The following is a 17,978-nucleotide window of genomic DNA, read 5'->3' on the forward strand; positions in this document are numbered from 1 at the left end:
GATCCGTCAGTATAAAACTTCTTAGATAGTCGACATCTCGGAATTCATTATAAAAAAATGTTTGACCAACTTGCGTGGCGTATGTGGTCCGGAATTCCACAAATCTCGTCTTTCATGAATGTGTTGAAGAAAATAGTAGATTCAGAAGTATTTATGAAGTGCACTCGGTTGGGATTGTAAGAAAAAGATTAATATTCTGCGCCATGTTGTCAAAGAACAGCGATATGAAACTGGTCAGAGAATTGAGCTCATCAAGCCTTTCGAAATTTTCAATCACCATCAGGTTCAAGATATCGTTTCTGCCATTGTTAGCAACGAACTGAAGAGTTACAAATATTCGAGTGTAACTTTTTTCGAACACAGGCATTAGTATGAACTTATTTCCATCCACAGTGCGGGGCCCCTGGCCCAGTGTGCCCATGCGTAAAGACGATACTGTAACGATAATCAAAAACGTAATTATGCGTACAACGCTGCGTTTGGAAAATATCATTTTGCACCACTATTTGGCACCCAATATTTTTTAATAAAATTGTCTATTTGAGACTCTGAAAATATTTCTTGATAAGACCCATCTGAACAAGGATTATGTGCAAGATTTGTAATTTCTGTAGATTTGTAGTACTTTAGAAAAAATATTACACTTAAGGTGTTGGACTTACCCCCGGTTTCCCTAAATCTTTTTCGGGTAAATAAATTTGGAGAGCACGATATCATTTAAGTTCCCAGCGAAATAAATCAATAAATCATCTTAACTTGGCAGCACTGAGCTATAAACGATTTCAGGCCCCCTTTACTACGATGCACTTTCAAGCTACGATAAATCGGAAAATCCGTTTGATGCACCAATACATGCCAAACTATGCGGAGATGACCAAAAATTTCCCGAGAAGAGCCGATACTCTTTCGTTTACTCAGTTGACCGCCATCGAGAACGCAAAAGTTCATTGCACTCGGACTAGTTGTTACGCAAGTGGTTGTAGAATTTTCTGTTCGCTGAATTGCCTCTGTGCACTATGCTGCTGCTGTGGAAAATCAGCCTGATGTAATTGACGTCATCAAGAAAATTGTTATGACGCTTGTGCGCTATGGGGGTGTGGGACGACCCAGAATGGTCCTGCTGGGTGGTCGTCTTCATTACGTTCGTTGTTCAATGTGTTGAGAATATTGCAATTTCTTCTCAAGCTCGGACCCATCCTCCTCTCTAGGGGGCGGGTTGATGGGAAATACATTTTAGATAGACCAAACGAGACACCCTTTATGACCAATCCGCATCATGTTAAATTTATTTGGTCGAAGGATCATAATTTTTTATGCTTCAGGTGATCCCAACTGTAGCGAAGGTTGTTTATGACTATGATCGAGAGAATAATGTTGCTTGATAAATTTCTCAATTTTGTAGAGGGAAATAGACAGACGAACGTAACGTTTACGTTGACGTTTATTATACGTGATACATTACAGACTCCATCTGGAAAAGTTTACCTTTACCTACACAAGACATTTCTCGAAACTATGGCTGTTGGAATTAAAGTGAATGATGAAAGCTAGCCATCAGTTGGGTTTTCCGATGAATTGGGTGTGTCTGTTGTGGTGGCATCGAATGGGAGCTTGTGGGCGAAAGAGATGCAACTGCAACTGCGGTATCATTTTGTGTTCCGCTGAAGCTGGGATGAACTGTCGACAGATGCTTTTTTAGGGAGTTTTTCTGGCCGAAGCTTTGATGGCACACATCGCAGTTATACATTTTCAAACCTGTTTGAGGGATGGATCGGAGAAAAAAAAACAAACAAAAGTTTCAAACATTTAACACAAATAGGAGAATGAGAACTTACCGGTGTGAGTACTTTCGTGCTCCATCAGGAATCGTTTTCTAATGAATGATTTATCGCAATATGAGCATTTGTATGGTTTGATTCCTGGAATGATGAAGTTGATTAGTTATTTGCTGTTTAGATGGGCTAAATTCTGTATGTATGTATACGAATTCCAGGTTACAGATGCATGGCAAAGCTGGTGTTGGATTCAATCGATTGGAATAAATAGAAACTCGATCACGGCAGTATTTGTTGGAATGGGATGGATAAAAAGCAACATTATAACCCGGAATGCTCTCGGATATACACTGCTTACTAAAACCGGATTGGTTAAGTCCAAATTCAATTTCGGTTCATTATTCTGTTTTACACAATTTACGCATTAAAAATCAGTTGAAGAGCATTCAGATGTTTTCTGCCTTTTATTTCATCTCGAATATGTTGCTTTATCTGCAGTCGAAGCAGTGCATCACTTTAAAGGCCTCCAGGACAGATAGGTCGCTTCAAGTTCGGCGCCGTCTTGCCCCTGACCGTCGAGGGGAAATGAGCCGCCGCCTGGAGCGACTTGGCTGCTCCATAGAAGGGGAAGGCCCCTGTATGGGTTCCTTTGTCGGCCTTCTCTCTTCCCTCCACCCTCTTGAAGGCCACTGTCTGGGTTCCTCTGTCGGCCTTCTCTCTTCCCTCTTCACGTATGTTTCCTGTTCTTGTCTTGAGACTCGAACAGCTTTGCGGAGCACCAGCAGGTTGTTTCAGATCCTTGGTAGGGCTATTTCCTACCACTGCTGGGGAGTCACTGGTGCTGTCGGATGCAGCCCCCGCTGCTGCACTACCCCCCCCCCCCCCCACTGGGGGGAGACTTCGCCAAACCACCTTTGGCAAATGGGTTCGGCATCTCCGTTTTTTGGTTTTTATTTTTGTTCACTTCACTCATATTGTTCCCACGAGTTACGCGAGAAATAAAGGTCCGCCACACCAGAGCTCCGCAGTAACGTGGTAAGGGACGCTTACTGTGGGGGTTGCCCAGGTGCCCCACAGGCTCCGTTAACGATCGAGCATCTTTTTCACCTCCTCGACCACTCATCCCTCGGCACGGGTCGCTTCACGTCTTGGACTTGGGGTTATGACCTTTGTTGCTTTAGGTGATGACCGCAGCCTAGATCATCACAATCATCCTCCTTTACCAGGTTATTACGAACATGCTACTATTGAGATCCGTCATTCGCTAGCGGAGTTCATCGTAGGGGTAGACCGCCATAGGTGTCCATTGTGTTTGTTATACTTGAAGTGTGGATTTTCGAAATCAGCAATAACATTCATAATTTGAATAGGAATGCCCTCAGCCCGAGTTTGCAATAAGTCAATGATGACATCCGCGGAATACTGATTACTCTTCACCATTATTTTCAACGTTGGTTTAGTCGGTATAACATCACTGTACTTCCCAGACATCCTAAGTAACAATTGAAGTTTTATAGCATGCTGCAAGTGCAGTCTAAGTTTTATGAGTGGCTATAAAGCTACCATGAAACCTCAATTGCTACTAGGGATTGACCATTTTCGTGTTCGATTGGAATGACACCGACAGATAAATGATAAACAAAGATGTCGAGATGAAGATTCGGCGTTTTCAGATAAAATGTAAACGGGTGCATTAATCGATCTTATTCGATTCCAGGAGGTGATTGCAGCTTATTATGTTTGTCACAAAAAATACTGTAAACTTACCGGTATGGCTCATTTCGTGTCTCATTCGGTTTGTGAAATCCGTGAAAGCTTTTTCGCAGTAGCGACAAGGGAACGGTCTCTCGCCGTTATGAATGCGCATGTGGTATCTTAAATGCAGCTTGGCTTTGAACATCTTCGAGCATACCTGAATTAAATGCATTAATATATAAAATATATATTTGACAATGGCATGAATCAACCGAGCTTACTTCACATTTGAATTGTGGCTTTTCGATATGGTTGGACATATGTGTTTTCAGGCCACCCTTCTGACGGAATGCCATTCCACAAACAGAACACTTGAAAATAAAAGCACCGGTTAACTGTTGAAAATGCGTGTCAAAATTTAATATAAAACTCACCTGATACGGTTTTTCGTTCGTGTGCACGGTCATGTGCGTTTTAAGATTGCCCTTCTGGGTGAATGCTTTGTCGCACAGTTGACACTTGAAGGGTTTCTCACTTTTATGCGTAAGCTCGTGTTCCGTTAACCGCCCTCCGCTGTTGAACTGTAGTCCACAGAGGGCGCATTGGTATTTGTGCAATCGGTACAGCCGCTGTTGGTGGTTGATCAGTCCATTTTTGTCGTGAAACCGCCTATAGCAAACTTGACATTGGACCGGTTTGTCCTGATTCTCTTCCAGTTCTGCTTCCTGTTTGTTGATCTGATGAGCCTTGTGTGCGTGAGCTATCAGCTCTGTTTCCAGAGGAAACGAGCGCCCACACGCCTGTGCGCAGCAAATCCATCCAAGCTCCCGTTGGATCATCTCCTTGATTGGGGCCACAACAGCTACCGAAGATATCCTCCTTGGATGCTTCTTAGAGTGTGATCGTCGCCGCGTCGCTTCTGAAAATCTATTTTTGCATTTGTTGCACTCCCAGATCGTTTCCAGTTGCCGAACACGTTCCTTGTGATAGTTAACTCGTCGCTTAGATTTGTACTTTCGCATGCATCCATCACAGAGTACCTTATCGGAAGGATTGGTTGTCGCTGAATCCCTCTTTCGAGTGTGAGACTTCTTACGATGCGACTCCAGGCCTTGAGCTGTTTCGAAAATCAACAGACAACCGCAGCATGTATGTTTGTTCTTTTCGACCTTGATAACCGAATACAATTCCCGTTCATACTCATTCATGGTGAGATCTTCGTTTCTCTTCGATCGTCGCTTATTAAGTAAAGGTTTATCATCCGTATTCAAGGGTTTCGGTTTTGGTTTCCGACCTCGTCTTTTCGCTGTCTTGGGCTCCTGCATTTTGAACTCTTCGTCACTGCCGTTCCATTCGCTGTCATTTTCGCTGTTACTTTTACTACCGTTACTAGATTCACCGCTATCACTATCATCATCATCATCATCGTCATCAGTGGCATTTTCACTCCCAGAGGAATTTGCCTCACCCGGTTCCGAATCCAGATACTCGGCAAGCAACTCCTCGGTTGGTTCGATCTTTACCTCGGCAAACTGGAACGCATCAGCGTCGCATTTAACCGAATTTATATTCTCATCCAAGGTTACAATTGTATCGACTTCCAGCGAAGGCGTGGTTTCCGGTTCGAACAGTTTACGCAGCTGTCGATCGCAGTCTCGTGCCGTTCTGATAAAAGCTGTCAGTAGCTTCAACGTTTCCATACAGCGGCAGCAGATGTGCGCTGGAAGACCGTCGTTTTCGCGGATCTGTAAAATGAGGGTTAGTTTGTTTTTGTAGTTGAATTGTTCGATTACATTAAGGGGAAACTTAATAGAATTGCTTGCGAGGCTTTGCCGATTTTTTGAAAACATGCAAAACTTGAGCATCGTCTAAGCTAAGTATTTTGACATTAAAAATGTCTTACTCTACTATCTGGGGCTAGGTGTCATTCTAAAATCTAAACTACCTCCCATGTAACGAAACTATGTAAGGTTTGCACGCTTATAACTCCGATATTACTAGATGGATTTTAATCATTCATACACCAACCGATTCAGAAACACTTAACTTAAATATTGGTAATAATTTAATATCTCCCCAATAAAAGTAGACTTTTGGAAATTGGTAAAATTAAAAAGTTCACGAAAAACGGGAAAATTACCATTCGTGAGGCAGATTTCTCAGACACAGCCGTCAAGAGAGGGCAGCTTAGTTGCTCAATGAAACACGAAAAGTCATAAATAGAAGCAACGCATGTCCGTTTAAATCAGTTGTTGCTCTTATCCCATACGAGCAACATCGTCTCCGGGCGATGCAATAAGCGCTATCGATTTTCGGTAACGTTGGCATTTGCACACACTCGCACCTAAGTGACTAAAGCATATACGGTTAGTTTATAAATAGAGGTGACGCGTACCCGTTTGAATCAGTTTTTGTTCTTATGTCGAACGATCATGGTTGCAGCGTCTGGGCACTACAATAAGCGGTAGACGCTATGCATTTACGGCAGCGGTGGCCGTGTGCGGATTTTTCGGGTACCAGCACGGTGTCACAGAATGATTTGCAAAGTGGGTGGGCGGGGTGATTTGGATTTAATTCAATACGGTGTGTGCTGCTTAAGAGTGTTGCGTTTGAAACAAATATATTTATTTTTATTATTATTATTATTATTATTATTATTATTATTAATCACATTCCCAGCAGAACTTTTTGTTTTCTAATTTCAAACACTTTTGTTTCGTACTGCACACAACGGAAAATTTTAAAACAGAACTTACCGTCCCAGCAGCAGTTGAAGCGGGTGTTCTTTTTCGATTCAAATTCAAGCCATGTCTTAAGCGTTACTGGACTTAAAATTGTTTTCCCAGTTTATCCAGTCAGAATATCTGTCCTACCCTATGTACTTAAAACACAGTTCTAATTGCGTTTTAAAGTATACAACAAATAGAACGGTTGGGTATACTAATTTAAATTTTAAAATAAATCTGTTTTAAATTATGGAACAAACCGCTGTACTGCAGATATTATTATGCATGATGCAGAATTGGTTTAATAATACAATGTTTACACTACAGAGTTACAACATGTTTCAATAATTAGCAACAAGAAAAATGTCACCAAGATAGCATAAAAACCCGTTTTAACTGGTAGTGCGAACGTTGCATAACAATGTAATTTATCAAATAATTTAATTTTTTCCACCACTAATCGATCAAGAAATACTTAAACTTAAGATTGTTTACTTAAGTTCATTAGTACATTATTGAAAATTTAAATGGAAAATGAAATTTCATATTTCATGGAGAATCTGTATATTTCCGTTGGCGGGCGTGGGCTTCCTCATCACAGCTCTCAATATGGAACTTTTCTTTTGAATATATTTTCTGGACAGACCAGCCTATTTTTACTAGATGGATCAGCCAAATAATGCCAATCACCTAGTGGGATACTTTATTAATTGTAATAATAGATTACCGTTAAATGACCTTCAATAAATTATGTTTTAATGGGGAGGGTTTACAGCAAATTGTTACATATAGAAATAGGCGAGTGAGCAAGAACGTGAGTCGATATGTGTGATAGATAAAATTCATTTGCACGCTCTTGAAAAAAGCTACATTTTTAATGTCACTGTGGTCGTGTCCTGTACACAACCCTTTAATTTTTTTTTTAAGAATTAAGAAATTTGGTATTTTGTTGGAATGGAAGAAATTTGGTATTTTGTTGAAATTGACGGAACACGTCAAAGATTTGATTTTCTAATTTCTTTTATATTTCATATTAATGTACTAATCGTTATTTACATACATTTGTTGAGAATTTTATAGGGAACATCCCTACTGCTTACACCACATAGATAAGAGGGACCATTTCGGAGATATATTCATTTTGCCGTACATCAAATCATATTTAGAAAAATTATACTTGCGCCGCAGCGGATTAAAATTTTTACACTGTTGTCGTTATTTTACCCATGCTTGGTATGTGTGCAAACGAAATGAAAACATGTTTCGTAACGTTCTATTTTACTCTCCTCACCCATATGACACATTTTGCCGTACCCCTCCTCCTCTAAAAGCGTTACGTAATTTAGGAATGGTCCCGAATATTTTTGGGACATTTTTGTACTCACGGATATCATGCGTGCGAAGTACATAAAATATAAGTTTGGATTTTTATCAGCGTACAAGTACAGATTTTTCGAAATTTGTCGCTACAAATTCTGCACGGTAAAAATTACAGATATTTGTGGAAAAGTACAGATTTTTGGATCTGAAATCATTTTTGTTACACATTTCAAATTATAAGAAATATTGAGAAAGTGTGCATTGCAACACAGAACAGACGTCCATATGGAGTGTGTTTTTTTCGCGAGTTGCTGAAGTTGTTTCACAGACACTCAAATCGTCCAGAAATGTAGTCGTGGGCAATAGAGCAAACCACCTTCTTAAAGCTGTCAACTCCATACCTTACCGTGACAATCGAAATCGCCTCGATGTCGGGAGGAGATCCGCCATATCACAAAGTTGTCGCTGCCTAACTAACCCTCTATTAAGTTGAATCTCTGGTTGAAATATTAGGCCACCGGTACCCGCTGGAAGTTTTTTGTTTGAATCTAAAATTCTAAAATTAGGGGTTGTTTGTTTCTATTTTCTGTCAGTCTTTCCTCAACAAGAGGAGCTTTGGGCGGCCTCTCAAGCACCTCTTGTCGTGGTGAGTACCATTGCTCTCTTTCATATTTCTGCGCAAACGAGTTCTATGAGCGGGATCTTTCTGTGCACTTACCACATCGGGCCTTCTTCCTATTATGTTAATTCTATTTAGTGTAAAACATGTCACATCCTGTGCGATTGTTACTAGAAATCTTCACTCATTGGAATACCCAACAAACTCCTTCGCCCCACGCATGATCAACTCGAATCGGTGACCACACCGTCGATCTCAACTATATGGACGGTCATGTAGACGCGGTAGTCCTTCATAGAAATCCTGAGGTGGCTTTCGGGCGAATGTCATTCGGGTAAATGTGATAGAATCGTATCAGCAGATGTAGAAGACTGTTTGATGGAGTTGGTTGTAGTAGATTAATTTTCTGCAGTTGTGTTGGCGCATGTCTTACCGTAGTGTGTCATCTGGTAACAGAACTGACCCAGGGTATGCGCATAGGGTTCTTTGTGTGTAGTTAAGACCTTGAGATGGTCTACCTACGAAAGTGAAGTAAGATGGTATAGGTTAGATCAACCGCATTCGCACCATCCGAACACCGTTAAGAATGCAAGGGAAACAGTTTCTCTAAAGTATCGTAAAAAACGGATTCTTCATACTTCGACATAATTATTTCAATATAATCCATGCTAGTACGAGGTACCAAATCATGTTAGCAAATTTCCGTTAGATCAAGGTCACGGGAATCATGGTCTTCACGTTTTCATATTTAACATCGTGTTCGTAGGATGTAGCTGTATGTGGGAAACTTGTATAAGAACAAGAAAAAAATGCCCGCGAGATAATAAATTACTTACTATTCTATCATATACGCCAGTTCTGTATCCATTTCCTGCCCCAGAGTCACAAACACTCCGACGAACACATACACAGACATCAGGAAAGTCCTTTGTAGTGCCAAGTTATGAGGTACATCCTTTACAGTGTCAAGTTATGATTTTTCTGAAAATTTTATTTTAATTTTGCTCTCGTTTCGTAAATTTTGACTAATTTGGATAAAACCGGTAAAAAAGATCTGAATTTTAGTACAGTTCCAGTATTCCTATTAGCGTTCGAATCCGTTGACCCGTAATAAAGTCATGGGTACGTTTCGACTACGGCTCATCAAAAACCGACACTAACTTATTGCAGAGTTTAGCTCCGGCTTGACGCTAAATACTAAAACGGAAACACTATTTATGTTTCCAATCAAACAACTGGTTGCCCGTGATGTCCCGATAGACCAGAACTTCTGTTAAGCTGATAACACACAGCGAAGCCGAAACGTGTTTTGGCTTAGCAGATCAATGCGAAAGCGCTATACTATATTCCTCCCTAAGGAGGAAAAATTGGGAAAACACCGGCCTATCGTTCGACGTCGGCGTATGTTAAAAATTACCGGTGCGGGCGCGGTGGCGCACATGCCCAACCGGAGGCCGCTATTTTGGTTTTCAAAATGGTACCAATGGTCCGTTTCTGTCTTCTACTCCCCTTTCAAATGACACACATATTGACATCGAACAATCGTCAATTTCCGTCTTTCCCTGACACACCCGCTATCCTGATCATCTAAATTTCATTAAAAATCAATATCGATCTTCTACTCACTACTCGATTGCAAATGACATCCATATTGATGATGGTTTTCTCTGTTTTTTTTGTAACCAGAAGTTGCCATCTTGGTTTTCAAAATGGCTTCATTAATCGGTTGCTGTTTTTTGCTGTTCACCCCTTTCAAATGATGCCTATATTTGTGATGGATTTCACTGCTTTTCAGTTTTGTAGTTACTAGATGTCGCCATATTGGTTTAAAAATGACGCCAATCACAAATTTCCCTCTTCAGTTGACAATCCGCTTTACCATGACGCTATTATTGATGATGGTTTTCACTGTTTTGTGGTTACAGGAAGCCATCACATTGTTTTTCAAAAAGACGTCAAAAATCAATTGCTGTTTTTAACTGAAAACCCCCTTTTAAGTGACCCAAATTGGTGATGGTTTTCATTGTTTTATGGTAAACCAACGTCTTGGTTTTCAAAATGACGCCAATCATCATTTTTCGGCTTTCGCTGACCAACCTCCTTTCTAACGACATCCAAATTGATGATGCTTTACACTGTTTTGTGGTTACCGGAAACCGCCATATGGTTTTCAAAATTGCATCAAATGTCCTTATTTGATTGCATCCGGCACTGGTGCCGGAGTGGTCTTACCGAGGTTGAAGGAGCTGTAAGAGCATACGATTTGAAGAGCTTCGCATTTCTTATAAAATTATGAATCCAAAAAGCTGGAATGATGGAAAAATATATACGTTTTCTAAGGTTTGTCCGCAACAGTGTTCCAGTGGTCAAGATTGGTCCAATTCATTTTCATTGTGGTAACCGTAAAGTTTTGGTTGATCGTTAGTTTGGGCTGGTAGAAAGTATGAAAAAACATAATAAAGGCCCATAAGCCCACTCTGTCTCCTCGATGAACCACTATCGAGGCGTAATAAATAACCATATTAAGGCAATTGTTTGTCCGAATTTCTTTAATACTGCCCGAATAGAAATGTACAGTAACAAAACCACGATTTTTACTGTGACAGTACAGTAATTTTACAATAATTTACAGTAAGTTTTAGTGTTATGCTACAATACAAAAACAATTATTTTAACCGTTTTAACAGTAAATTTCCATGTAAAATAGACTTTTACAGTGAAAAGGGGGGGGGTGGTTATGTATCTTAACACTAAAAAAATCAATTTTTCGTCATACATTTTTCTCTAGAAAACAGTAAAATTTATTGTGAATGCACTGTACCAGTTTTTTGCTGAACAGTGAAAATTATTGTTACATAAAATTTTATTGTAAATCTACTGTGAAAACTTGGCATCGAACAATGTTGAAACAGTAATAACTATAAGGGCATGTTCAGGAGTGTTTCAGTTCTAGATTCATAATTTTGACAGTTCTATAAAATAAAACTTAAAATTTTAAAACTGGAGCTTGCTGTCCCCAGCAGCAGTTTTAGCGGGTGTTCTATTTAATTTAAAATTCATGTCTCGCCATGCCTTCAACGTTACTGCATTCAAATTTATTTTTCCCCACACTGAAATGAAAATATCTTTTGTATTTATTAGATTTGTCATATGAATCAGACCACAATTCTTTGTGTAGAATTTATATGAATACATATGAATGTTACACAAAGTTCATGTTAAACCTCAGTGATATCCAATAAATTTGAATCCAGCGCGGTCAATATGAATATGATTAGAAAAGCATATTCAAGTTATATGAATAGCTAATGAGCTCAACCATCTCGTGGGTGTAAGTAGTGGGTTGTAAAACGAAGCCTGACAAGAAAAACGAAATGGCGGACCGAAAGCTTGTTTTTGTTTGGTAAGGGTTTTTTAACAAAATTAAACTGGTAAAGGTACGTTCTAATGGTTTTTTTTTTTATTTCCACCAGGTAATGGTTTCGAATTACACAAGATGATATTCTCTTCAACAACTAACCACAGAAAACAGACATCAATTTCAAGCTTTTAATTTGTGTAAAAAATAAAGATACATATTCAAAGGTAATTGAACTATCCCCACCAAATGCGAAACTGTCGCAATTTCGTTAAGTAGGTGAGTGTTACTGAATTTAAAGGCTGGTCATATAGAAATTAAAAACGGCCAACATAGTTATGCACCGAGTTAGGATAGGCTGGTATGGCGTAGGGTTGGGAAAACCGTGACTTATTTAAAAACCGACAACCAAAAATAGAAAAAGGAAAACAAGTAGAATTTAAAACGCAGTCACAAACAATTGTTTCGAAAACTGACCTGAAGCAAAGATAAAATTGTCATTTCTTTGCCTGAAGTTGCCATTTTCTTCTCATACAAATGCTTCAATATATTATGAAAATTGTGTTCAACAGAAATTTGCGCCAAGTTCCAGCGCATCACAATCGTTTTAGATTTGCTAAAGGTCAAATTTATCCCGGTTTAATTTGTTAATGGTATTCAAATCCATTGGAGCAGTCATACTCAATATATATGAAACCTATCGTGTATTTGCTTTCTTTTCCAACTGAGCATGAGCATGACGATCGTAAAATTCGTAGAAGTAGCCTTCGTGATTGACCAGAACAAGCGAATGAACGAGAATCAACGGATGGAACCTGGGAGTAGCTATCCATCCTCTATGTGCAGGTTTCGAAAGTTCTATCTATATTCTGGTAAGGAAATTAATGTCATTATAACAAACGTGGTTATGGAGATTCTGTATATCTCTGCATCTCTACGTTTACTACGGGAAGGAGCTAGTGAGGTGGGGTAAATAGTTACAAATCTGAATCCACCTTGATAATCGATACGATCTATGTAACTCGGAGAAGAATTAGCGCGTGTTTTTTACTCTGGGCAGCTGGCTGCCAAGAATTTCAAATCAATTCTGAAATTCTGAGATAGTTAAAAATGCAACTTCAATCAAGGATAACCGATGACCGGGAGTATAACTTAAATATGAAGTAAAAGAAACTGATTTACTAATTTAATATGGCAATGTGCTAAAATAGAAAATGCCATAAATGGAGAAATGATTCTAGTTTTTGTTGCCTCTTATAAAAACGTTTTTTTGCTTCCTTTTACAATTTCTTTTAAACTTAACCCGTTGCAGTAACGCTACTAGATTGACATTTTATAAACAATATTTAATGTGACGACTTTGCGTAATTAAGACTGTTGAATTTATTTGTCTTTATTAACAGTTTTATTATAGTTTTGAGCCGTATATAGATTAAAAAAAAATTGAACACAAGTATATTCAGCTACAACGCGTTGATCACGTAAAGGACACATCGAAATGCGTAACATTAGCTACGCTTCCAATAGTCCGATTATAGTGATGGTTCGTCGCTTCAACGAGTTTGTCGGGCACTTCGACTTCGATACCAATTCATCACAATTCCGTCACCGTTTGCTGTTAAATTAATTATTTTTAGTTTAGTTAATTAAGACTTATTGTCAGTTGAACACAAATTTTTAAATACAAATGTAATTTCCTTCTGCTGAAAAGGTAACACGCTGCACATTGATCCCAAAGAGCAAAAAAGGGGTTTTTTGGATTGCGTCAAAACTGTTAACTTTACCAATGTCTTTGAGAAAGTTTCTTGGAGTAGAACTCCCCTTCTTTTTGTTTTATCGGGTTTATGATTAATCCCCCTAATAGTGAGTTACGAAATTTATTTTATTCAATAATTCAGATAGACAAATACTTCAGCAAAGTTGTAGAGAAACTAGTTGCAAACATTTTACCTGAAGACTGTAACTCTCTATTTTTTCATGACAAAACATGCAAATGGTTCAACATTTGTTCAGAAGCACGTCCTAGTTCTAATGATAATTTTAAAGACATTTAATTTCCAACGACATTTTGATCATGACTATCGGTGGAGAAATAACGGAGTAATTCGACTTTGCCTAAATTAGGAATTGCTCCCACGACTCTTAAGGGGTTTATGTGGCACTGCTACTATGATCAGCATCGCACCACAGCGGTTATTTCGAAAGAGAATTTTCCACCTTAAGGGCTCATGCACGACAATTTCCAATTTGGAAACAATTGAATACCTTTGCCATTTCCCAATCGATTTTAATGATCAAAATGTCGTTGGACACGGAATTAAATGTTCTTTCGAAGTATCATTAGAACTAGACCGTGGCTCTGGGAAAATGTTGAACCATTTGCATGTTTTTCAAGAAAAAAAAACTCAAAAATTTGGCAATTTTAATATTGTTGTTCAAAAATGGCGCATTATTTCTTACAAAACAGCATCACATGGCTACCTTTGGAAAGGTATACTTTTCTTCTAACTAGAAATGTTGATAAATCGCAAATCGGCTGAAAACTGACAGCGCAATTAATTTATTGCAGAAAGTCCCAAAAAATGGTTTAATTTTGCTATAATTCAAGATTTTCTATACCCCATCTTTACAACAATTTTTTAAAATGCATTTGAAGTGCTTTACAACCTGTACTAGGTCTCTTGAAAAGTTCAAAATTGCTGTAGCACCGTGTAATAAATTGAAGATTTTCCTTCCTAATTGAGAAATGTTGCCACATCTACTATAATGTATTGTAATGTACTGAGAACGAGAGCTTGAAAAAATTGACACCCCTGCGTGAACTTAAAAGAAAACAAAATTCAATTGATGCCCGCCACGATGAATTAAATGTATGGTTTGTTACCCTTGTAATTCATTCTCCCGACACAGCGCATTCAGGTTCGGGCATGTTCGGTTTTAGAAACAAACTGAATTTTGTTTTTATGCCAGCTCTGAGAGGGATTATTGAGCAAAAGTGCACCAGATATAGATTCCACAGTTCACTTATGCTAGAAAATGATAAAAGGGTACTACTGGCGATAATCCTAATTTAGTGTTCTGTATCTACTTTTTGAATTTTGAAGACGAGTAGTCTGCAAAAGCTTTAAAGCCTCAAAAAAATTGAAAAAAATTCCTTCAATCAAAAGTTCCATTTCACCACTGCACAGTGCACTATAATAAAAAATTTCTTTCGAACATTAACAAGTCTCAATTTTACATTTGGATTACTACTTGTAATGAACTTAAGCAGTTCATCTGTCTTTTTACCAGTGTTAAGCAAATTCGCCAACTCTCTTCGACTAATATCCATATTTACTAGTTTTATTTAAAACGAATAAAATCAGAAACCTTTTTTTGACAGTCATTTCACTTACGCAAAGCTTGCTGCGATGAGAGAATGACATTTGAAAGTAGCTTTTTTCATAATACAACGATATGTGTGTAAATGCGTTAATGCGTTGAACCTGCAAAACTACAAACTTTAAATCTAAATTGCAAATTTTAAAAAAATAACTGCTCAAATATACTAAAAAGTATGGTCTTTCATGTGGTTGAAACAGTATTCAATTTTAGGTGCCCAGCGATATTGAGCCTTGAAATAGGCTATTTTTTAACGAAAAGTGTCCATAACTTTTTTTTAAAAAAAGTTAGCCTTTCGGTGTCTTGGAGAAAAATACTCGGCTTGAAGTTTTCAATAAGCTGTTCAAAGGTTGTGTTAACAAAAAATAAAAGATACGAAAGTTATACTAAAAAACGTTTTTTTCAGGAACACCCTTATCTTTTTTTTTAATTTCTTGTATAACAAAAACTAAAATAGATAGAGCTTTAATTTTCAACAAATTTATTCAAAATAAGTTTCTTTACAACTTTGTGGAAGACTGTGGAGCTCTATCTTTCATCAGTAAAAAGTTTATTTTCGTATTTTAGATAAATTAGAACCACCCTAATAAATATTCCAACAAAAAGAAGCATCTTCTGATGTACACAAATTCATCCTAAGACATGATACGTCTAAATTATACAGGTTTGTCAGAAAGTAAAAATTCCTCCTAAATTAGCGATCTGGACCACTGTGCACTGGTATCAATGGTATACAAATATGTTCTGAATTAAAAACTATTAAATGTTTAATCTTTTATTTAGATTATAGTTGTTTCACTACAGTCTAAGAATGACTGCATTATTTTAATTAAGAATAATAAGACGATCGGTATACTATGAATACCATAATTTCGAAGCACATCCGAAAACAATCAGTCCAGCTTCATATAAGTATTACGTAGAAAAAGCTCTCTATCTAAATAACTAACATTTCTTATAGATTTAATAAACCATCATATGCTTTAATCCGTTAAATATTTCTTATACATTTATCAAAGTGTCCTATACATTTCATTGGACCACCCAATGTTAATATGATAATTATCAGATAGTTATATGGTGCGCTGATAGATTTGGGTCTGACACTGGAATTTAAATGTTATATGGAAACCTGATAGAATTGAATTTGTGAGGAATGCTACATTCAACATGATATCCATATAAGTTTGATATACTTTTGAAAGTCTAATGTAGCAATCATTGGAAATTCCAATAGTGCTGAGTTATATGAATATCATATAATATGGATGTAGCGATTCCGCTCAGTGCAGTCTATCGGGTCTAAGTGTCTGTGTTGAAAACTCTGCAAGTATTAAAAACACAGTTCTAAACGTGCTTTAAAATCAACAACACATAGAACGGCGTCGTATAACAGTTTTAAATTTTAAAACAAAACTGCTCGAAATTATAAAACAAAACGCTCTGCTGGGGATGTGACTGTTTTAGTTCCAGTTCTACTTTGAAACTCCTATACAAAATAAAACGCTCCTGAACATGTCCTAATATTTATTGTTTTATGATTGTTTGTAGGGTAAATGCTATTGTAAAATTCTATCCGGGTGATGCACGAAAGATGCTTGATGATGTTTACAACACCGTTAAACCCATCCACCTAGGGGAGGGCTTTATGCGCCTGTATAAATGGCAAAAAAATGTACAGTCGTGATTCGCTGGTTGGGCCACACCACTGTCCAACTAACGAATTTGATTCGTTAGTTGGACCGACTGACAGAAGTCAAAAACTCTCCAAAGGAGACGTTAGTAGTGTAGTTGCATCTATTCACATCTCTAATAATTGTCAGATCGATTGTCAAAGTAAATTTGACATAACATTTTGACATTTAGATGCTTTTTAGTTGGATTCAGTAGATTTAATATACAGTCGTGATTCGCTGGTTGGACATTTTTTAACTGGACCGCATTTTAGTTGGACCTCCGCTAGTTGGACCATTGTCCAACTAAAAAAACATCTGAATGTCAAAATCTTACGTCAAATTTACTTTGACAATCAATCTGACAATTATTAGAGATGTGAATAGATGCAATTACACTACTAACGTCTCCTTTGGAGTTTTTGACATCTGTCAGTCGGTCCAACTAACGAATCAAATTCGTTAGTTGGACAGAGGTGTGGCCCAACCAGCGAATCACGACTGTAGTTTATTTTATAAACCACTACTAAGTGATCTTTGTTTATCGTATGGAATTTATTTAACCAATTCTCGACAAACATATGATTACGGCTTAAAAGCCAACTGCCATAATTCACTTTGAGTGGAAATTCTGGACAAACCGTTACTCACCAATCACAGATGTTGGTAGTAAACAAAAGAGAAAAGTTTTCTCTTTCATAAACTGCATTGAGCTGTGTTAGGTTTGTAGCGGTTTTTCCGGAGTTTCCTTTCAAACAGAATTTTGACAGTTGGCTTTTACGCCGTAATCATATGTTTGTCAAGAATTCGTTTGTTATCAGCACACGTTTTCCTCCACACCTTTTACATCAAGCTCAGTTTTCGCCTTTAAAACTGGAAATGTCGAACTCGCTTGTCCATTTAAAAAATAACTTTTTATTGTGCGTCTTGTGTCGGTTGTGGTTTACCCCCTTTGTTTTTCAGATCTTTCCTTTCTCTGACACTTATCAAAAACTCATTATAATCAGATCAAAAAACATGAAAAAAAACTTTGTTTTAATTGCGTATAATTTACGTTGATAGTTATTTACTAATTGTGCTGGCTTATTCACAAATAGCAAATAACTATAGTATTATACTAGAAAATTAATAGACTGAATTTCTTACCTGTAGGGAAGTACACTCCATTATGATGTTTGCTATGAATGCATCATCCAGCTTGGAGTAAACTGGAACCAGCTGCGTAGGATCGTCAGCCATACAGGTGCGACACAAATCCATCGTTTCCCGGTGCCGTTTTTGTTCGTGTTTTCAGCCGGAAAGTGTTAATTTGATCAAAAGTTCAACTTATTGCTATCACTGAAATATTTTTCACTGTGGTTTACGAGGCAGATGTAAATACACAACAATTTTCATGAATGAAATGGAGAGCAGGGCGACCAGATTGTATCG

General features: G+C 37.8%; 1 protein-coding gene across 1 annotated transcript; it reads right to left on the bottom strand.

Annotated features, from left to right (window-relative positions):
* Positions 1-1,423: 1,423 nt before the first annotated feature.
* On the bottom strand, positions 1,424-17,931 carry LOC131691880 (zinc finger protein 624-like). Its single transcript, XM_058978566.1, has 6 exons — positions 17,694-17,931; positions 3,905-5,215; positions 3,752-3,841; positions 3,543-3,687; positions 1,836-1,919; positions 1,424-1,755 (listed from the first exon to the last, which is right to left on the bottom strand). The coding sequence occupies exons 1-6, from the start codon at positions 17,805-17,807 to the stop codon at positions 1,529-1,531; spliced, it is 1,971 nt and encodes a 656-aa protein (XP_058834549.1). The 5' UTR covers positions 17,808-17,931; the 3' UTR covers positions 1,424-1,528.
* Between the last annotated feature and the right edge of the window lie 47 nt (positions 17,932-17,978).

Source organism: Topomyia yanbarensis, chromosome 3 (assembly GCF_030247195.1).
Source record: "Topomyia yanbarensis strain Yona2022 chromosome 3, ASM3024719v1, whole genome shotgun sequence".
Classification (NCBI taxonomy): domain Eukaryota; kingdom Metazoa; phylum Arthropoda; class Insecta; order Diptera; family Culicidae; genus Topomyia; species Topomyia yanbarensis.

Excerpts from the sequence above, each read along its gene's own strand:
- LOC131691880 (XM_058978566.1), bottom strand. The coding sequence starts at position 17,807 with ATGGATTTGTGTCGCACCTGTATGGCTGACGATCCTACGCAGCTGGTT. Across the intron at positions 3,842-3,904 it reads CGAACGAAAAACCGTATCAG|TGTTCTGTTTGTGGAATGGC; the intron begins GTGAGTTTTATA and ends TTTATTTTCAAG. Across the intron at positions 1,920-3,542 it reads ACACGAAATGAGCCATACCG|GAATCAAACCATACAAATGC; the intron begins GTAAGTTTACAG and ends TCATCATTCCAG.